This window comes from Trichomycterus rosablanca, chromosome 2, assembly GCF_030014385.1.
Source record: "Trichomycterus rosablanca isolate fTriRos1 chromosome 2, fTriRos1.hap1, whole genome shotgun sequence".
NCBI classification, from domain to species: Eukaryota; Metazoa; Chordata; class Actinopteri; order Siluriformes; family Trichomycteridae; genus Trichomycterus; species Trichomycterus rosablanca.
The window spans coordinates 7506846-7529373 of record NC_085989.1 but is presented as its reverse complement, the minus strand read 5'-3'; the positions used below and the strand labels follow the sequence as shown (position 1 = coordinate 7529373).

General features: G+C 39.5%; 1 protein-coding gene across 1 annotated transcript; it reads right to left on the bottom strand.

The window, feature by feature from the left end:
* Window positions 1–2971: 2971 nt before the first annotated feature.
* On the bottom strand, window positions 2972–9453 carry LOC134304423 (golgin subfamily A member 6-like protein 22). Its single transcript, XM_062990008.1, has 7 exons — window positions 9362–9453; window positions 7195–8035; window positions 5741–6054; window positions 4805–5034; window positions 3765–4644; window positions 3376–3469; window positions 2972–3219 (listed from the first exon to the last, which is right to left on the bottom strand). The coding sequence occupies exons 2-5, from the start codon at window positions 8010–8012 to the stop codon at window positions 4300–4302; spliced, it is 1707 nt and encodes a 568-aa protein (XP_062846078.1). The 5' UTR covers window positions 8013–8035; window positions 9362–9453; the 3' UTR covers window positions 2972–3219; window positions 3376–3469; window positions 3765–4299.
* Window positions 9454–22528: the final 13075 nt, after the last annotated feature.

Below are 22528 nucleotides of genomic sequence, written 5' to 3'. Positions count from 1 at the left end.
CTAGATGTGACAGACACCTGGCTTGTTTGCACCAAAAATGTCAAGAACTCACTACGGACTTTATCACAGACAAATAATGAAGAACTCCAATTATTTATTGCTAGTTATAACTTTTAGTTCAATTTAATTTTGTATATGTATAATTTGTGTAAATCCTATTTATTCAAATTATCCTCCAGGCCACCCAAAAAGGATGGGTCCCTGCTGAGTCTGGTTCCTCTCAAGGTTTCTTCCTGTATTTTTAAGGGAGTTTTTCTTTGCCACTGTTGCCCTCGGCTTGCTCAACAGGGATTTTTGGTCTGTTGGTCCTGAATTCTGTAAAGTTGCTTTGAGACAATGTTCATTGTAAAACGCGCTATACAAATACATTTGACTTGACTTGATATGATTGAATCCTGTCTGTATATTTTAGTAAGAGATGCTTCAACATCAGGGGTGCCCGTAGTCTTGTAGATAGAGAGAGAAAGCGTGCAAAGTGTGTTGTCCATGGCGGTCTGTCTGGCCAGTTGACCCACATTCCACACTGGTCATTGCTGTCAATATGTGCGGAAACGTCCCGCATTATAAGTGCTAGTTTGTGGAATCCAAGAAATTATGGCCAATTCTGAAATTCAGGCCCAGCAGCTGTTCTAAACAGTATGTCTAATTATTACATTATTTATAGTGTTGCCACTATTCTAACACGCTATAAAGTACACAATATAATTAGCAAGTGTAATACAGCCAACATAGCTTAACTTTATTTACATTTTAAACACTATTGATTGTACCATGAAATATATCCCTTTGACTTAGAGTTCATTAGCACATGTTTGAACTTTCAAAAGTGCTGAAACCTTTATAATAATTTTCTGATTTCAGCAGTTTTCCAGCTGACATATGTAAGTGACGCCCCCTACCTGGCAAACCTAGCAGACCAGAAAGAACAAAGTCTGCATGTTGGCAATTACACACTATGCTAAAGATTGGGCACAGATGTCAAACAGTTTACAATCAGCCCAAATTTCAGTTTTATAGCCATATAAATTTTATAGCCATATAAATCACAGACACTTGCTCTTGAAGTAAGGCTGAAAGGTATGCATAATATCGCTGACATACTGCAGTGCTTTAAACTCAAGATGTGATGATCATGCAATGTTTTAAAGCCGTAACTAATAACGTGATTGATTTAAGCTGCATTTCTGATTACATTTGATGTGGTCCATTCCAATCATAAGTAGATATACTGTCTAAAATATGCAAAAACACAGACATCAAGATCCTAACACTGGGAATGTGAATTAATTTGTACAAATAACCTAAGAGGACGAAATGCAAGTACATTTACTAAAAATAAGACTTGGCTTGGGTTCTGCAAACTGTTCTGTAATACATATTGAGCGGATACATTTTCCACATAAAAGTTAACTTTTTTTACAAATTACTAATTATGCAGCTTTTTGCACTTTATAATATTGCAAGTTATAGTCATAAAATGAGTAAAAGTCACATAATGATGCTAAAACACAGGAAACTGTGGTTCATTAAGAAGAAGGTCTTTTCCCTGCAAAGCTGTTTAAAACCCTATAATTATAGTGCCTATAGAAGAACTGTATACTTTTAAAAAAGTCACTTTAATTTGTCTTACAGCCTAAAATCAGTGGGATTTATTTGGCTAACATTATAACATTATGAACACCTTCCTAATATTGTGTTGGACCCACTTTTGCTGCCAAAACAGCCCTGACCCGTCGAACCATGGACTCCATTAGACCTCTGAAGGTGCGCTGTGGTATCTGGCACCAAGATGTTAGCAGCAGATCCTTGTTTGTCCAGCACATCCCACAGATGCTCGATTAGATTGAGATCTGGGGAATTTGGAGGCCAAGTAAACACCTCAAACTTGTTGTTGTGCTCCTCAAACCATTCCTGAACCATTTTTGCTTTGTGGGAGGGCGCATTATCCTGCTGAAAGAGGCCACACCCATCAGGGAATACTGTTTCCATGAAAGGGTGTACATGGTCTGCAACAATGCTTAGGTAGGTGGTACGTGTCAAAGTAACATCCACATTTCCAGCAGAACATTGCCCAAAGCATCACACTGCCTCCACCGGCTGGCCTTCTTCCCATAGTGCATCCTGGCGCCATGTGTTACCCAGGTAAGCAACACACACGCACACGGCCATCCACGTGATGTAAAAGAAAATGCGATTCATCAGACCAGGCGGCTTCTTCCATTGCTCCAACATTGCTCTGACACTTTCTATCAGAACCAGCGTTAACTTCTTCAGCAATTTGAGCTACAGTAGCTCGTCTGTTGGATCGGACCACACGTGCATCAATGAGCCTTGGCCGCCCATGACCCTGTTTACCACAATTTACCACTGTTCTTTCCTTGGACCACTTTTGATAGATACTGACCACTGCAGATCGGGAACACCCCACAAGAGCTGCAGTTTTGGAGATGCTCTGATCCAGTCGTCTAGCCATCACAATTTGGCCCTTGTCAAACTTGCTCAAATCCTTATGCTCGTACATTTTTCCTGCTTCTAACGCATCAACTCTGAGGACAAAATGTTCACTTGCTGCCTAATATATCCCACCCACTAACAGGTGCCATGATGAAGAGATTATTCACTTCACCTGTCAGTGGTCATAATGTTATGCCTACTCGGTGTATATATATATATATATATATATATATATATATATATATATATATATATATATATATATATATATATATATATATATATATATATTATATAGAATTTGATAATTTAACTTTGTGTTTTCAAAGTGAAACATAAAATATGAAGTTCTTATTTGGAAAAAGAGTTTGAAAGTAATCATTTTAATTTTGTCCAAATATTTAGTTTAGTGCTTCAACCCCAGTGAGTAAGCCAAAGGCGACAGTGGCAAGGAGGAACTTCAGGAGGAAGAACTACCTTAGGAAAAACAAAGACTAGGAACAAAGAATAGCAACCATTCCTCTTCTGACTGACATTTATTAGTTAAAAGCTTTTAAAAATATACAGTGGATTTCATTTAGCAGTTTATTGATCTTAATGCAGCTGGAGATTGTAGTCCACTGCATCTTTCATCTTTGTTTCCTCTGCACTCTGTCCTTCTGCTTTCTTCTGCTAGTCTGCAATGCTTGATGCCTTTCTCTTTCTTCTAGAGCTGATCTCAATTCACCTGCTTCAAACTGAATCAGGCTGCTGGGTCTCTCACTCCTAAAGGTACAGTGAGAACAGAATTAAGTAAAACATGAATGTGAACATGTGATCTAGCAATAAAATCAGAATTGAGCTGATAATGGTGAAACACAAATTGATTTTATACAGTTTGACTGAGCTAGAGATAGATGGGTACTTCTGGCTTTTCTTTACCTTCTCCTCCTCTTCTTTCCTCTGATTCTTCTTCCTCCCATTTGCCCTGTCATAATCAGCCACTTGTGCCAATTTGCCCTCTTGTCAGCAGATCCTGTTTGGAGAGGAAGAGTTGATAAATGACACTGATACAAAAATGTATTGATTCAATTTCTGTTTTTGTATTTGTGACTGAATTTGACTTACTTCAGTACCTTGTGTCATAAAATCTGCTGGTTCAGAATACACACACAGCAGTTACATAATTCATTGAGATGACTTTTATTATTCTATCATGATTACCCCTATAATCAGGTAAAATATAATTCTGTAATGGCACAAAAACTCTGGGTTTGGTGGTTATATGCTATGACATGCATGTTCCAAGTGTATGTAAACGTCTGACTTACTGATGTAGAAGAACTTGTGTCCTGAGTCCTCTTCTCTCTTTAGGCTTCTTTCCATCTTACTTTGGTCTTACTCTTTCATTTTTCTATTGACCTCCCACCCCCATCCACGATGCGGCCCATCGTGCTCCTGTCTTTAGGCTCATCCTATTTATTAGCGTGGCACCATCAGAGCTGCTCTGGTTACTGTTCTCCTTAATTACTATATTTTTATGTTATGAAGTGCCAGTTCGGATGTTTTTAATGCATTTTCCCCGGTTGTTTTTACCCGATTTGGATTTTCACCTGTACTGCTGCAGACTTCCACTTCTGACTGAGGAGAGCTGTGACTAACCCACACGTGTGCAGTAGCCAACCGCTTCTTTTCACCTGAACAAGGCGTGTTCATATGGAGATCAGTGTAGCATACGGAGAGTTGCACACTGATCGCCATTATTCCACATCTCATAGTGTAGGTGCCATCACACAACCTGCAGTGGCCGTAATTGCAGCAGTTATGAGGAACAAAGGTGTGCTAGGGAAACATGGAACAAGAGTACTAATGGGCCTCATCATCCGTTGGTTCTGGGATTGAACTGATCGGCCGTACCATGATGAATCTGACTTTACAGTTTGATGAATCAGGTTGTGGTTCCACTGACAAGGAGCGCGTGCACTGACAAGACTCATCAACTGGGGATTTTGGTCTCAGATTTTTTGGCACAACCATGATAAGCCTGACTTTAGTTTCTGAAAGATCTGACTGTTGTTCCACAGCTGAGGAGCCTGAGCCCTGGTGTGACTCTTCCTCTTTGGGTTCTGGGCTCGGTATTAGTGGCTGTTCAGTGATGATCACAGGTTCCCTTGGTGAGAAATCAGAATCTGGTTGCAGAATTTCTTGGTCCTGAAGACAGTTTTAAAGAGGATTATTATAAAATCAGAATGAGATTACAGTTATGCAGTGTGAATCTAGCAAGCGCGCAAGATAAATAAAGTGCTTGCCAGCATATAATAATAAATTTTACATCGCTAGAGCTATCTGGGTTCTCCTGTCTTTGCTTTACCTTTTCTTCCTTCTGCTCCTTCTTCCTCTGAGTCTTGTTCTTTTTCTCCGTTTTGTCCTTCTTCTTATTTTTTTTCTTTGCTCTTTTTTCTTCACATTCCTGCTCCCAAGTACTAAACTCGTTTTTCAGCCCCTGCCATTTTTCTCCTTTCTTCTTAAGCCGCTCCTGCTTCTTTTTTTCATAGTCGGCCGCTTGTATTATTTCATATCCCCGCAGATCGTCACTATACACTGTTTGGAGATAAAGAGATAAAATGTAAAGGTATAAGCTGCGGGTAGCAATTAAAGTAAAGGCATACATGTATTTTCACCAATTTGGTCTTTCTTTCAGTGATTTCTGCAACAGTTTTCTGTGTTCTGATTATTTAGTCACAGAAAAAAAATACTTGAAATCCCAAGACTGTAATAAAATACATTTTTTTTTTGCAAGTGTATGTACTAGTTGACCTCAACTGCAAATTGTAACTGACTTTGGTTATACTGGTACGTTGGAGTTGGCGCCTCACTGCAAAAACCCAATTGATACCAGCCAATCATTCCCTCATTCTAATAACACTCACTCACTTCTCTTAACCACTTATTCATTTAGGGTCGCGGGGGTGGGGTGCTGGAACCTATCCCAGCTTTTCAATGGGCACAAGGCACACAGTGGATGGGGTGCCAGTCCATCGCAGGGCAGACACACATACACACACACTCATTCACCTATAGCGCAATTCAGTGTCTACAATTAACCTGACTGCATGTTTTTGGACTGTGGGAGGAAACCAAAGCGCCTGGATGAAGCCCTTGCAGACACAGGGAGAACATGCACAGAAAGGACCCGGACCACCACACCTGGGGATCGAACACAGGACCTTCTTGCTGTGAGGCGACAGTGCTACCCACCGAGCCACTGTGATCTCAATAACAGTGAATGTAAATAAACATGACTTACAGGTAATGCAGGCGTGTTCAAATATAATCTCTCTCTTCATACTCTTGTTAATCTTTTTGTCGTAGTGCCTCCTTATTTTATTAGTGATCCAGTCCACTATGCGTCTCGTAATGCTCTTGGATTTGGGCCCGTCTTCTTTTCCACTGCTAGATTTATCACAGCTGATTTCGGTCCTCTTCTTTGCGGGCTGTTCTTTCTTGTGATTTTCAGTTTTAGTGTCATCTTTTACCCTTTTCTCTGGATGTAGGGTTGTGCTGAGGGCAGGCGGGGAGCCCGAGCACTGACCGACTTGGTTTTGTGAGTCTTCGGATGTCCTACAGGATATAACAGGAGTATTACTGACATGCTCATTTGGACTTGATATTTATTACATGTTTTTAACACATGGTACAGAAGATAAAGGATGGTGTAATCTTTCTTAGATGAGGAACATTAAGTGCTAGATGTACAAAGGGGGGAAAACTCAAAACAAATCTGCACTAAAAATCTGAGCTTGTATTTGCCCTCTGTGTACTAAAGCTGTAGCTCATCATGCAGTTTGCACCGGTTGTGCCTTTAAATTCTGATCTTCATTAGCTGGAAAGCTGCTGTAAAATGGTATAAAATGTCACAACCATTAAGCAGAAAACCATTCCAACTACATCCAACTACTTTGTTGTAATATACTGATCAACCATAACATTAAAACCACCTCCTTGTTTCAACACTCACTTGCCATTTTATCAGCTCCATTTACCATATAGAAGCACTTTGTAGTTCTACAATTACTGACTGTAGTCCATCTGTCTCTCTACATACTTTCTTAGCCCCCTTTCACGCTGTTCTTCAATGGTCAGGACCCCCACAGGACCACTACAGAGTAGGTATTATTTGGGTGGTGGATCATTCTCTGCACTGCAGTGACACTGACATGGTGGTGGTGTGTTAGTGTATGTTGTGCTGGTTTGAGTGGATAAGACACAGCAGCACTGATGGAGTTTTTAAACACCTCACTGTCACTGCTGGACTGAGAATAGTCCACCAACCAAAAAAATCCATCCAACAGCGCCCCATAGGCAGCATCCTGTGACCACTGATGAAGATCTCAAAGATGACCAACTCAAACAGCAGCAATAGATGAGCGATCGTCTCTTCTGACGTTACATCTATAAGGTGGACCAACTAGGTAGGAGTGGACAGTGAGAGTGGACAGTGAGTGGACACGGTATTTAAAAACTCCAGCAGCGCTGCTGTGTCTGATCCACTCATACCAGCACAACACACACTAACACACCACCACCATGTCAATGTCACTGCAGTGCTGAGAATGATCCACCACCTAAATAATACCTGCTCTGTAGTGGTCCTGGGAAAGCCATGACCATTGAAGAACAGTATGTAAATCTGCTTTCATTCCTACATCAGTATAGTAACGACAGTAAATGGATGTGAGTAAATGTAGAGTTACAACCCACCTCTGCTTGGTCATAACCATTTTACTCTGTCTTTCTTTCTCCTTCTCCATCTCTCTCTTCTTTTCTAGCTCTATCTTCTCTATCTCTCTCATTATCTTCTTCTCAATTTCTATCACTTTTTCCAATTCTTCCCCTATGTTCTTCAGTATCTCTCTCACTTTTTCATCCTTTAACTCGCTGTTTTTCCTCTCCATCTTTCTCAGGTCCTCCTCCTCCATCTCTCTAATTTGTTTCTTCTCAACATCCCTAATTAGCCACCTCTCCATCTTTCTCAGTTGCTCTTCTTCCATCTCTCTCTCTTTCTTCTTTTCCAGCTCTCTCACTTTCTTCCTCTCCTCCATTTCTTCCCTTATCTTCTTCTTCATCTCGCTCACTTTCTCCTCCTTTAATTTTCTTATTTTCTCCTCCTTCTCCATCTCTCTCGCTCTCTCCTCCTCCATTTTTCTCATTTCCTTTCTCTTCTCCATTTCTTTCCTTATCTGCTTCTTCATCTCTCTCACTTTCTCCTCTTTCAACTCTCTTATTTTCTCCTCCATCTCTTCTTCTCTGTCTTTATTTTGTTGAATTTCCTCTTTTTCTTCCAGCTGTTTGAGTTTCTCCAGTTTCTGCCTCTTAACCCGGCTCGATCTCCATCGAATCCACCAGGTCAGTCTTCCTCCCTGAGTTTTCTCCCCCTCCTCCTCTCTTTTTCTCTCCTTCTGCTTTTCCTTCTCCTCCAGCTTCCTCTGTCTCTCATCTTTTTTCTTTCTCTTTAGCTCTTTCTCTGTCTGGAGCTCATCCTCACCCTGACACTTGTCATTCCACTTGTCTTTTTTCATGCTTGCCTTTTCTTTGTTTTAGTCTGAAAAGTCATTTAGACGTGATACAGAACAATCACAATCTTAGATTTAGAAGAATGTCTAATTACAGTGTGACCTGCATAACATTATTTAAGATCTAATGAAGTAGTTTAGACTTTACAAGTCCAAGAATGGAAATTATTATTAATCTTATTTTTATTATTATTATTTCAATTATTACTTTTATTATTGTCATTGCTGCTGCTGTTACTGAAGAACATTTTCTTTTGCATGAGTTTTTTCTTACTGCTTATTTTTAAATAGAGTAAACATTTAGCAGACGCTTTTATCCAAAGAGATTTACATTATACAGTTTGTTTGTTTATTAGGATTTTAACATCATGTTTTACACTTTGGTTACATTAATGGCAGGAACGGTAGTTACTCATTACACAAGGTTCATCAGTTCACCAGGTTATATCGAACACAGTCTTGGACAATTGTGTATCTCCAATCCACCTCACTTGCATGTCTTTGGCCTGTCGGAGGAAACCGGAGCACTTGAGGAAACCCACGCAGACACGGGGAGAACATGCACCTGGGGATCGAACCCAGGACCTTCTTGTTGTGAGGCAACAGTGCTACCCACTTAGCTACCGTGCCGCCCTACATTATACAGTCTGAGCAATTGAGGGTTAAGGGCCTTGCTTAAAGGCTCAACGGTGGCAACCTGGCAGTGCTTACTGGTCCAGTACCTTAACCGCTAGACTACAGCTGCCTAGTAAAGAATAGAAATGGTGCTCGGGTGGCACAGTGCTCTATTATGCTAGCCCACCACTGCTGAGATCTGGGTTTGAATCCCTTTACTAATAAAGCAAAGTGGGGCTAAAGCTCTGAGATAGATAGTCGCAATGTCCAGGGTATTCTTGCCTTGTGCCCAGTGTTTTCAGGTCAACCCACTGTGACCCAAAATCAAATTTGAGGGTTAAGGGCCTTGCTCAAGGGCCCAACAGTGGCAACCTGGCAGTAGAGGGTCTTGAACCAGCAACCTTTGGATTACTAGTCCAGTACCTTTACCACTAGGCCACATTTATATAAAAACAGTAATTATTATTACTATTTTTTTGTGGTTTTAAATTAAATGAACAATGTACACATGAACGATGTCACAGCTTTCTAATGTATTAAACTCTATAAATATAAAAATACAATATACTTAATTTATGTTATACCATAAAAGGCCAAGAAAATGATTTTACTTAAAAGCAGGTATCTGTATAGATTTAGAACATGATTTTGTTACTTGTTGCTGCTTTTATTAAGTAATTACATTCTTAACACTTTAATATTGATTTATTACATAATAAAATCAAACTTATCACACTTACCTTTGTAAACTAAACAATTTAGCTGATAATTGCTGTGTGAAGTGATCTGTGTGCTGCAGCTCAGTATTCTGCTCTCTGCTCTCTGATACTGACACACATGAACAGTCTGTCATCAGGCTGAGGCCTCGATTATGATGTCATAATCAGGAGCTGCAGCTGGATTTCCGACATTCTAAAACAGAAATTAAAGATGGCCGAACTGGAGGAGCTTCACACACTCATATCTGATTATGAACTGTCTAATGATGCTACATTACACTGCATGGCCAAAAGTTTATGGACACCCCTTCAATATCAGCATAGAAGTGATGATCCTTTAGTGCTATAGTGACCTTCACTTAACAGAAAGACTTTTCATTTAATTTAATAATAATCTAATATGTTTTTGTAGTAATGTTTAGCAATAATGTGGTCATGTAATTTATGTGATTTAAACAGTGTAAATTGTTATAAATTATTTACAGTGCTCTTGTGCTTTACTTTTTAGCTCACTTTTTTGTGTGGCTGAATGATTCACAGTTTATCAAGCTAAATGTCTTTCATTAATTTTTCTTTATTCATTAATAAAAAAAAAAAACTGCTTTATCCTGATCAGGGTTGCGGTCAATTCAGGTTTGTTTGGAAACTCTTAATTGCAGGGCACTACACACTCACATCCTCACACCAATGGACTCAACAGAAGCGAATCCACCTTATGCACGTTGTAGAGAGGTAATTCAAATAATCTACTTCAAATTAAAAAATTTTGACTGACAAGATTTATTTTTATCCCAAATCAGCTTAAACCCCAACCTCATTATGCAGATAAGACGGACAAAGCTGGTTACATTTAAGAATTATGAATGATGGCTGGATTCATCTAAACTGCAACATGTGCCAATGCTTTTACCTTTTTTTACCTCCCAATTGTCATTAAGAAAGTGTGTGCAAGCGGCCACACAGGGTCATTGAGGATATACCTGGGTTCAGTCCTAGGTAGTGCACAAAGCAAAGTTTATAAAGACATGACGGTGTTTTTACAGTAAAAAATAATACAAAGACCTTATTCCAAACCGACTGATTATCTTTGGGATGAATTGGTCAATGCACAAATTCCCACAGGCACAATCCAAAGTGTAGTGGAAAGCCTTATCAAAAGAGCAGAGACTAATTTTGATAAATTATTACCCATGATTTTGAAATAGGATGTCAATTTAGCCCATAATCAGGTGGCCATATGCTTTTGGCCATATAGTGTGAAACAGTAAGTTAAACACAAATTACTACATTTGGCTGAAATGCTGATTAAGCCGATGATTGATCAGAGGCAAGAAAAGGTAATAAAGAAGCACTAGACTAGAAATAAGACCAGTACTTCCAGCACAGCAAGTCATCTGTGGTTTGGAAAAAATTTGTCTAAATTAAAAGAAACTTCATCTGAAACCCCCACCCAATAAATGCGCCAAGAATTGATTCCAGTTTTTAATTCCCACCTTTGAACCAGATGTAAATCACCTTGGTTGCTCAGAGGTGTGAATAAATGGGTAGATAAGTGATTGTGTGACTGACTTGCTGAATAAATTTAAGATCAGGAAAGCACCGTAAATGTAGATGCGTAACTGCTACGTCACGGCATGGCTGACTTTCCATCTAACAGTTACCAAACATTTTCATTTTTGTTTTTTAGTGCGTCCAATTTTTACCCAATTGCGTTATGCTTCCTCTCTACTGGTGCTGACCCCCGCCCCTGATTGAGGAGAGCGAACTGACACATGTCCCCTCCGATATGTGAGCAGTAGCCGACTGCATTTTTTACCTGCACCAGTGAGTTCATATGCGAATCATCCCTGTGCACGGACGCCACACCCTGATCAGCATTATTCCTCGACTCTGTGCAGACGGCATCAGCCAGCCAGCAGAGGTCGTAATTGCATCAGATATGAGATCCCTATTTGGCTTCCTAACCCTGTATGAACAACAGCCAAATGTTGTTCATATAGCTGCCCAGCCCAGCCGGATGGCAGACCTGATTTGTTACTATGTATTAGAAATCCCAGATCTGGTGTACCAAACATTTTTATTGGAATGTGCCTGAATTTAAAGATAGCCTTTAATCAACTGAGAAATCAGTCATGAAACCAACTTTCCTGGAAACTCCTGATTTCCGTTATTAGACCCATCTCCTCCATCAAATTAGGCCTCACTCAAGGGTGGTCTTACAGACCAGCTTTGTAACATGTGCAACAGAAGGAATAAAGCCAATTATAATAAACATCAAGAATGTGTAATGATCAGTAGAAAAATGATGAAAGAAACAATGCAGATTGTTTCATATGGCACAGACCCACAGGTACCCAACAGTAGGCTCTTTCTTAAATCCATTTCTAAGTCCATTCGAGCTACAAATTGTAAATTAAAGCACTGAGTGTGTTATTAGAGCATATTAGGACTTATTCTGGAGGTTTCATTTGGAAGGACCCCTCTTTACTGTCAATATTTTGCTTCCGAAGTGGAACAGCCTCAGTAAAAGCCTGAATTCCCAAAGAAGTCTAAGATGCCAGTAACAAAATGAGTTAAGGGACTTTAAATAAGCAAAGAAGAGTGCAAAGGAAAAAAGAGGATATTCAGAATGCCAAGACTGCAGTAAAAGTGCTTTCCCAGTCCCCGGGACGTACCACCAGAAGTGTCTGTTGGAATTCTATCACAAAATAGTTTTGAAGAGTACAGTTATGTTAATCACAAAGAGAGCCCAGTGGAAAAGCTAGGAATTGTTCCTGTCTGTCTGAAGTTACAGCAGGAGAGGGATTTCCCTCATTTAACACGCACGCACACACACACACACACACACACACACACACACACACACACACACACAAATACACAAATGACAGGACGCCAACAATAATGACCTAGCTAGCAGTTAAATTCAGGAAGTTATGACAAGATAATAAAATTATATTTTAAAGTATGACAAGATAATAGCAGAAGCAGAACTGAAATAAAATAAAGACATTATATGATTCACCATGGGAATTATAAAAGCCTTTCTTATACTCGAGTAAAAACAAACCTTAACTTTGACAAAAAAGTAAGACTTTAACCCTTATTGCTGTTATTTCATAGGTATCTGCCTTTTTGAGTCTTTTTAAAGGACAGTGTTACCAGCATAATTTTTTTAGTATTTCTTCTATGATGTAGTAATACTGTAATGCTACTCTCTAATTTAAAGTAAAAAAACAAACTATGGGGTGCAAAAGTCTGAGACGTCTATTGAAAATGCTTCTATTGTATTTTTTTTTAGTATTAAATACTCACTCACTCACTAACTCACTTTCTTAACCGCTGATCCAATTAGGGTCATGGGGGGTGCTGGAGCTTATCCCAGCTTTTCAATGGGCGCAAGGCACACAGTAACACCCTGGACGGCCTTCGCTCCCCACGTGCATCATTGAGCCTTGGCCGCACATGACCCTGTTGCCGGTTTACCACTGTTCCTTCCTTGGAGCACTTTTGATAGATACTGACCACTGCAGACCAAGAACACCCCACAAGAGCTGCAGTTTTGGAGATGCTCTGACACAGTCGTCTAGCCATCACAATTTGGCCCTTGTCAAACTCACTCAAATCCTTACGCTTGCCCATTTTTACTGCTTCTAACACATCAACTTTGAGGATAAAATGTTCACTTGCTGCCTAATATATCCCACCCACTAACAGGTGCCGTGATGAAGATATAATCAGTGTTTTTCACTTTACCTGTCAGTGGTCATAATGTTATGCCTGGTCTCTTAACACTTGTATATATTTCAAATGATTAAAGGAAAAACTTGACAAAAATAACACTTCTTTAGGTTTATTGCACCTACTGGAGCTTACTTCGTAATAAAGCAGCACAGTGACACAGACAGTTTTGGTCCTCTTCGAGGCCTTATGGTTTTTTAAACTTTGCATACCATTTTCTTTCCATCTCTTAACACTGTACAGGTAGGTGACTTTGGCTGCTGTGAACTGCCCCTAGGCGTAGTGCCTGCAATGAACTGGTGCCTTCGATTTCTACGTTCTGTCGTTTATGTGTATTTGTCACAAGGGCCAGGTAACAAAATAAGCTAATTGCGTGGCCTTAATGATCCAGTTTTATTTGAGCCTACTCTCATTTTACAAAGATAAAACTCATTAGGGAGGCAGTGATGGGTAATTAGGAGGACCATATGATGCATTCTCAAATATTATCATTTTTATGGAGATTTGGACCCATGTGGCCACTTTAAAACTCTTTATATTTGTTTATTCTATTGTCCTCTGCTAGTACCAAATTCTGCTGTACAAAAGGGAAGCTGTTGCCTGGCAACAACCTCTATCATGATCACCCCCTGCTACAATTTAGCAGATACGATTATTGAGATGTATGTGGCCTGCAGACATTATTTTTCCAATAACATACAATCATGTACAGCAGGAGGGACTTTAAGAGGCATTTTATAAACAAGCATGTTTTATGGTACAACACTGACTGAAACTGTAATTCATGGAACAGCTTAAGTAGGTAAATTGTCTAGGATACTTTTAGCCCTTACAAGTAACGAGTCCTGACTTATTAAATGTTTATCTGTTTGACCCTTTGTTACATATGGTTTAATGTAAATATCAATACTCCTAATGGTGTCTTGAAAATCTCCTTATATATACCCATTGCCCTTTTGGTGCAATGAAACGACCTACTCGCTCAACTTTTGTACCAGCTCCTTAGTTTTAGACTTGGTTGCAACACATCTTGATCTCACACATCTTGAGTAGTGTTTATGTAAAACATCACATTTGAAGCAATTTGAAGATCATTATTGAGCTTCCAATGTTTTAATTATGTTGTAATCCAACTTTAAGTCATACAGACTAGCAGTATAATGAAAGGGCTGACTTTTTATAAAATGACAGAACAAACAAATAACTCTTCTAATGTTAAATACTACATCATTCACTGTCTTTCTTAGTTTACTGTACTTTTCTAGTTTAGTAATGATGATCGTTTTTAGGTTTCAGCCACAGCAAGGTTTTCTGACTCTCACTGTCTCAACACAAGGTGGCAACAGTGTTACATGCTTTGCCAGTGCAATATTGTATGTCAATCTGTCTTTTTAAATGAAAACAGTGCTAGTGATACTTGATAGTAATATTTTACTTGAAGCTTCATAGTACTGAGAGAGAAATAGGAAATGCCACTGCAATGATACAATACTGTTTTATACGACGGCGTATTTGGGCCACTGTAAAAAATATTTTCAAGTTTTGATTTCGAGAATAAAGTTGGATAAGTTTAAATTACGAGAATAAACTCGAAGTGATTATGAGAATAAAGTCGAAATATTATGGCCAAAGACTGTGCAGTCGTCGTAGGCTTGTCAGTTTAGAGAAGCACAGGTCTCAGTACCTGGATAATGTAATAATTTATAGCGATACCATACGGCTTTAGTTTATCGTACGATTCCATAAGGCTCGGTTGAAGTACTGCTGACGAGGCAGATGCCGAGCGCACCATTGGCGAACGTTTTTCTAAATAAACACAGTTTATTACAAAGCCGTTTCAGCGTCTTTATGCTAATAACAAACTGGTGCTGATGTGCCAGGAGATTGAGGATTTCTTCATTTGTAAAACCGATATGAAAGTATAACAAATTATGAACATCCCTCATTTTAACACAAGGAGGTTGCTATGGACATAATATTTCAGTTTTAATCTCGTAATCATTTCGACTTTAATCTCGAAATCGAAACTTATACGACTTTATTCTCGAAATTATTTCAACTTTATTCTTGAAATCGAAACTTCTACAACTTTATTCTCGAAATTATTTCGACCTTAATCTCAAAATCGAAACTTATTCGACTTTATTCTCGAAATTATTTAGACTTTATTCTCAAAATTGAAACTTAAAAAAATATTTTTCTTTAAAGTGGCCCTAATACGCTGTCGTAGTTTTATGACAATAGTTTTCTAGATTTAAATGGCTGAGCTGTTACAAGAGAAAAGGGAAGTTAGAAATTAGAAAGAGTTCATTAAAACACAATCCATTCTTTTTTTATCAACCATTTTATCCATTGGACGCAAAAAAGCAGGAATACTCTGGAAAGGGTCTTTGCTTCCCACCCCCAGACACAGCCAATCATACATGTGTAAAGACCCAGCTACCTGATAGCAACACTCTGCTAGAGATTTTTTATTTAAGGAGCATAGTTAATCAACACCAACATCATACTTGTAAAAACTGTAAATAAATAAAATATTGATTTCTTTTCTTATTGCACCAATGTTAGCAGCAATAACTGCAACTAAATCCGTTCTAAAATTCAATCCTAGACTTTCACATCACTGTGAAGTAATTTTAGCACAGCTCACTCTTTAAAAACCTTTTAGACACAGTATGTTTTTGGCAACTAACTGTTTCTGTTCTTGCCAAAGCTCCTTGGGGACTTTAAGTAGGCTACTGCAAAATGTGTACTGCAAATATTCTGATGCATAACCCATTTATTCCTTAGCTTCAGTTTACAGAAATAAACAAATATGTCTTAATAAGCAAGTAATCTAGTTCCTGATGTAAAGAGAGCCCACACCATCATACTATCACCACTATGTTTAGGGAGTGAAATTTTAGTGGTTAGGGTACTGGAATGGAAATCAAAAGGTATTTGGTTCAAGCCAAACCACTATCTTGTTGCCAGTGTTGGGCCCCCAAGCAGGGTCAATAACTTTTTCTTGAAGTTACAATTGCTTGAATTTTATCTATCTATCTATCTATCTATCTATCTATCTATCTATCTATCTATCTATCTATCTATCTATCTATCTATCTATCTATCTATCTATCTATCTATCTATCTACCTACCTACCTACCTACCTACCTACCTACCTACCTACCTACCTACCTACCTACTCTATCTATCTATCTATCTATCTATCTATCTATCTATCTATCTATCTATCTATCTATCTATCTACCTACCTACCTACCTACCTACCTACCTACCTACCTACCTACCTACCTACCTATTCTATCTATCTATCTATCTATCTATCTATCTATCTATCTATCTATCTATCTATCTATCTATCTATCTATCTATCTATCTACCTACCTACCTACCTACCTACCTACCCATCCATCCATCCAACCACCCACCCACCCACCCACCCACCCACCCACCTACCTACCTACCTACCTACCTACCTACCTACCTACTCGATCTATCTATCTATTCCCAGTGAATGCATCGGAAGAGAACTGATGAACTTTTGGAAAATAGTGATTGGATTCCTTTTACTGTAAAAACCTGGGGTTAAAATGTAATGTCATTAAGAAGTAGAATGTTAATGTATTTAAAAGATCTCACTCTAGACATCTTTTTTAAACATAAAAACAGATTGTACATGTTGTGGGTGAGAACAGGTAACACCAGGTGCTTTGAATGTGGTGACAAAGAGCAAAAAAAAGGTCATTTGCCCACACTGCAGGGACGATGGAAGTGAGAAAAGGCTGGTAGAAGAAGTAGCAGAAGATAGCAGTACAGAAAAAGCTAGTCAAAACTGAAGTGGCAGCAGGACTGTGTTCAAACAATGGAGTCAACAGAGAGGAAACACTATTATTCATTAATAAAAGCTGCAAGCTGTCAGAAGCAGCTAGAGGGTGCGATACGGACCTGACCATTCCAAGTAGTGTAACTCAATGTAGAAGAAGTAGAAAATGTCAAGACAAGTGTGTATGAAGATGCATGTCTTACTCAAATGTGTGTGAAATCCCATGTCTCCTCAGTAGCAAAACAAATGTCAGTAAAATAGACAGTGAATGTATGGTATGCAGTGGCAGGGGGCATTAATGTAAGCGATGAGATGGAAAGTGAGAGGGATATGGAGGATGATGATAGCTTATCACAAATCTCTGAAACTGTGACTGACACTGAAGAAAAACAGCAACTTCAGACTTTAGATGTTATACATTAGAAAGGATATAAATGAACAGAATGGACAGAAACAGGGAGGAACCTCATCTACACTCTGCCAGTGTGTTAGAAGGGTTGACAAGGCAGTTCAACACGGTCGATGTGTGGAGAGAAAGGATCAGGGTTTATAACAATAAACATGGGGCCACATGGTTAGACAGAATAACCCAGAAGGACAGGCACAAAACATCCATGACTAATATTTTCTTCTCTGACTTCTCTGACCATGGTTTGATCATATGAAAATAAACAAGATTCTACATTTTTGCTTTAGGTTTAAAATATAGATAAAAACAAGGAATTTAGAACTAGCAGCATAAATAATGCATAAATGCATACTAGGGTAAATGTGAAAGCTTTATTGTAGGTCAGTGGCAAGAGAAAAGCCTCCTGTATTACCTGATAATCGTCAGTGGAAAAAAATACTGTTTAAATATCTAGGTGTCTTCTTAAGAACAACAGAGTACCAGGAAAAATACTGGGAAGCAGTAGTGGTGGAGAAGGTGTCAAGCTGTCTCAGTAGATGTGGGTCCTGCCCCAGTTATCCTATAGGAGGATATACAGTTATATGCCATACTGTGGCAAAGGTTTATAGTCCTGGAGCCAGTGGACTCCCTGATAAAGAAAATCCAAAAGCATGGTTGTGTATTTTTTTGATCAGGCCAACACTGGAAATTTGTTCCTGTCATTTTGTGTCAGTACATGAGAAATGCCAGGGTCAGATTGACCTGTCCAGCCAAATTAAGGCTTCATGCTTCAAATATCACAGAGACTACATGGGATGAGACAGCCTGAACACTCCAGGTGCCATTTGGAAGTGTCTTCTCAGGGCAGGCAGGTCTGTCAGGTCTGTGTTTGTGTTCGGATGTATCAGTTATTGTCTCTCAGACTGTTTCAGGTGGATACATACTGTGCTTCTGTTCTTCTAACATGATGGCTAGTTTCTTTGTGTTGGCGAGAGTGTAGGATGAAATGACTGATTGTTTTTTTTTGTTGTTTTTTTTACAGTAGACCTCCTGTATGTGAGTGTGATTTTGGACACTCTGTTAACAAGTTCAGCTCAATCTCTGTAGTGGTGGTGTTGGACTGGGTATACACTCTTTGTTCCGTTGGGAGCCAGCTTGAGTGCACTGAGTCTGTATTTTGTCAATGTGGTTCTGTGTTGTTATTAGTTACTGTACTCAGATCATTTGTTACAGTAAACTAGTAAACAGTCTATTTAGGGCCGAATAACACTACATTTGTTGAGCTTGGCCTAGTCATCTCTGTTGCTGACTCCCAGATCAGACCATCTGATAATGTACGAACCTTGGTGTTGTCCTGAATAACCAGCTGACCTTCTCTCCTCATGTAGCCAACATGACAAGGTCGTACCTGTTCCTCCTCTACAACATCAAGAAGATTCGTCCATTTCTCTCCATGGAAGCCACTCAGATTCTTGTCCAGTCACTTGTAATCTCATTACTACTGAGACTGGCAGGTGCATCTATGTCAATATTAAACGCTTGCAACTTATCCAAAATGCAACCGCTTGCCTGGTTTTTAACCAACCTAAACACTGCCACATCACCCCACTGCTGTGTTCTCTTCACTGGCTTCCTGTAGCTGCACACATTCAGTTTAAAATACTGATGCTTGCTTACAAAGCCAGAAAAGGACCAGCCCCAGGTTACCTTCGAGGTCTAATAAAAGCTCGCTCTCAAGTCAAGTCAAGTCAACTTTATTTATATAGCGCTTTTTACAATATACAGTGTATCACAAAAGTGAGTACACCCCTCACATTTCTGCAAATATTTCATTATATCTTTTCATGGGACAACACTATAGACATGAAACTTGGATATAACTTAGAGTAGTCAGTGTACAGCTTGTATAGCAGTGTAGATTTACTGTCTTCTGAAAATAACTCAACACACAGCCATTAATGTCTAAATAGCTGGCAACATAAGTGAGTACACCCCACAGTGAACATGTTTAAATTGCGCCCAAATGTGTCGTTGTCCCTCCCTGGTGTCAAGTGTCAAGGTCCCAGGTGTAAATGGGGAGCAGGGCTGTTAAATTTGGTGTTTTGGGTACAATTCTCTCATACTGGCCACTGGATATTCAACATGGCACCTCATGGCAAAGAACTCTCTGAGGATGTGAGAAATAGAATTGTTGCTCTCCACAAAGATGGCCTGGGCTATAAGAAGATTGCTAACACCCTGAAACTGAGCTACAGCATGGTGGCCAAGGTCATACAGTGGTTTTCCAGGACAGGTTCCACTCGGAACAGGCTTCGCCAGGGTCGACCAAAGAAGTTGAGTCCACGTGTTCGGCGTCATATCCAGAGGTTGGCTTTAAAAAATAGACACATGAGTGCTGCCAGCATTGCTGCAGAGGTTGAAGACGTGGGAGGTCAGCCTGTCAGTGCTCAGACCATACGCCGCACACTGCATCAACTCGGTCTGCATGGTCGTCATCCCAGAAGGAAGCTGACGCACAAGAAAGCCAGCAAACAGTTTGCTGAAGACAAGCAGTCCAAGAACATGGATTACTGGAATGCCCTGTGGTCTGACGAGACCAAGATAAACTTGTTTGGCTCAGATGGTGTCCAGCATGTGTGGCGGCGCCCTGGTGAGAAGTACCAAGACAACTGTATCTTGCCTACAGTCAAGCATGGTGGTGGTAGCATCATGGTCTTGGGCTGCATGAGTGTTGCTGGCACTGGGGAGCTGCAGTTCATTGAGGGAAACATGAATTCCAACATGTACTGTGACATTCTGAAACAGAGCATGATCCCCTCCCTTCAAAAACTGGGCCTCATGGCAGTTTTCCGACAGGATAACGACCCCAAACACAACCTCCAAGATGACAACTGCCTTGCTGAGGAAGCTGAAGGTAAAGGTGATGGACTAAACCCAATTGAGCACCTGTGGCGCATCCTCAAGTGGAAGATGGAGGAGTTCAAGGTGTCTAACATCCACTAGCTCCGTGACGTCATCATGGAGGAGTGGAAGAGGATTCCAGTAGCAACCTGTGCAGCTCTGGTGAATTCCATGCCCAGGAGGGTTAAGGCAGTGATAATAATGGTGGTCACACAAAATATTGACACTTTGGGCACAATTTGGACATGTTCACTGTGGGGTGTACTCACTTATGTTGCCAGCCATTTAGACATTAATAGCTGTGTGTTGAGTTATTTTCAGAAGACAGTAAATCTACACTGCTATACGAGTTGTACACTGACTACTCTAAGTTATATCCAAGTTTCATGTCTACAGTGTCGTCCCATGAAAAGATATAATAAAATATTTGCAGAAATGTGAGGGGTGTACTCACTTTTGTGATACACTGTACATTGTCTCAAAGCAACTTTACAAAATCCAGGACCAACAGATACAAAAACCCCTGTTGAGCAAGCCGAGGGCGACTGTGGCAAGGAAAAACTCCCTGAAAATTACAGGAAGAAACCTTGAGAGGAACCAGACTCAACAGGGCCCATCCTTCTTGGGTGGTCTGGAGGATACTTTAAATAAATACACGATTTACACAAATCATACAAACACAGAATTGAATGATCTAAAAGTCATACAGTGGTAATAAATAGATAAATAAATAATTAAATAATAATAGAGTTGTTATCCGCTCTAGTCTTCAATAAAGTCTGTAGTGATTTCTTGTCGTTGCAATTACTCCAGACCCGTCACATCTGACAGGAGCAGCATCGTTGTCCCGGCAGTCTCGACTTTAATCCTTAACCTCGGCGGGTAAACAGGTTTCCATCAGAATGCCCTCGGGGTAAAACAACAGAGAATGTAGTTAATAATGTACAATGCTAGTTGACAAACAGTTTTACAGAGAGTCTTAGACTCCGGCAGCCCTAATTATTACAGCATAACTAAAAGGGAGAGCGAGCAGGTAACAAGGTCATGAAGTCTGTACCACGCAACTTCCGAGCCACTAGTCTCCTCCACCCAGATTTCAAGGAAGACACATTTCAAGGCTCTTCTCTGTACTTGCACCTAAATTGTGGAATGAGCTTCATTGTCTGTTCTAACATCTGAGTCTCTCACCATCTTCAAAAGACAATTAAAAACCCATTTTTTACTAAGCACTTATAAGCTGACATGTACTTACTAATGCTCTTATTTACTTCTTGCATAAAAAACCTTTGGTTCTAAGATTTGTATTCTTGGACTGTGGTCTACTTAAACTAGAGTAAGGTAATGTTCACTATGGAAGCACTTTTGTAAGTCGCTCTGGATAAGAGCTTCTGCTAAATGCAGAAAATGTAAATGCTTGGGGTTTGGTTCTCCAATGGCTGATGTACTTTTCTTTTTAAAGTGCTATGATTTTGTTGATTCTGATCTCTCTCTCTTTACACCCTGGAGAACTGTCCTAAAACCTACAGAGGATAAAAGGCCAGAATGACGATCTCTCTACAAACCACCTGTAGCTAAAAAAAGAGGGGATTTGCAATGGAGAATTCTTTATGGAGCTGTAGCCGTGAATGCCTTTGTCTCCGTGTTAAATCCAGAAGTCAGTCAAGATTGTCCTTTCTGTGGCCAAAGGGAAACAATCTTTCACGCTTTTGCTTACTGCAAAAGACTGAAACCACTTTTCTTGATTTTACCATGCCTGTTCAAGTGTTTTAATGAAGATTTTACACTGGAGATTTTTATTCTTGGTTTTAAATATCTTCAGGGTAGAAAATTTTTTGCAAACTACTGAACTTTATTGTAGGTCTAGCTAAAATGAGTATTTATAGTAGTAGAAAAAACAAGATTGACGAACAACATGGACATGACGCAGTCGTTGTATTCTATGCATTGGTTAAATCTATAGGATTTTAATAGAATATCGTTTTTATAAACTAATGTATGACTTTGAAAAATTTGAAGCCATATGGTGTTGTGGGGGAGCATTGTGTATTTTGAGTGAGAATGAATTGCACTTTACTTTATAATGTTTGGTATTGCATTGGAATCCTGTGTAAAGATTTAAAAAATTTTAATTTTAAAAATCAAATCTCTCTCTCTCTCTCTCTCTCTCTCTCTCTCTCGCTCTCGCTCTCGCTCTCGCTCTCTCTTCTTTCCTCCCTCCCTCAGTCACTACGACTAGGTATCAAACCTGCTTGCGATATCAGAGGATCAAGTGCGCTCCGCATCCTGAAATCTGTCCACTCGCTTTAAACTTAAAGCTATTAAAGCAAAGCA

Excerpts from the sequence above, each read along its gene's own strand:
- LOC134304423 (XM_062990008.1), bottom strand. The coding sequence starts at position 8,012 with ATGAAAAAAGACAAGTGGAATGACAAGTGTCAGGGTGAGGATGAGCTC. Across the intron at positions 5,035-5,740 it reads TGAACACGCCTGCATTACCT|TGTATAGTGACGATCTGCGG; the intron begins GTAAGTCATGTT and ends ATCTCCAAACAG. Across the intron at positions 4,645-4,804 it reads AGGAGCAGAAGGAAGAAAAG|GACCAAGAAATTCTGCAACC; the intron begins GTAAAGCAAAGA and ends AACTGTCTTCAG.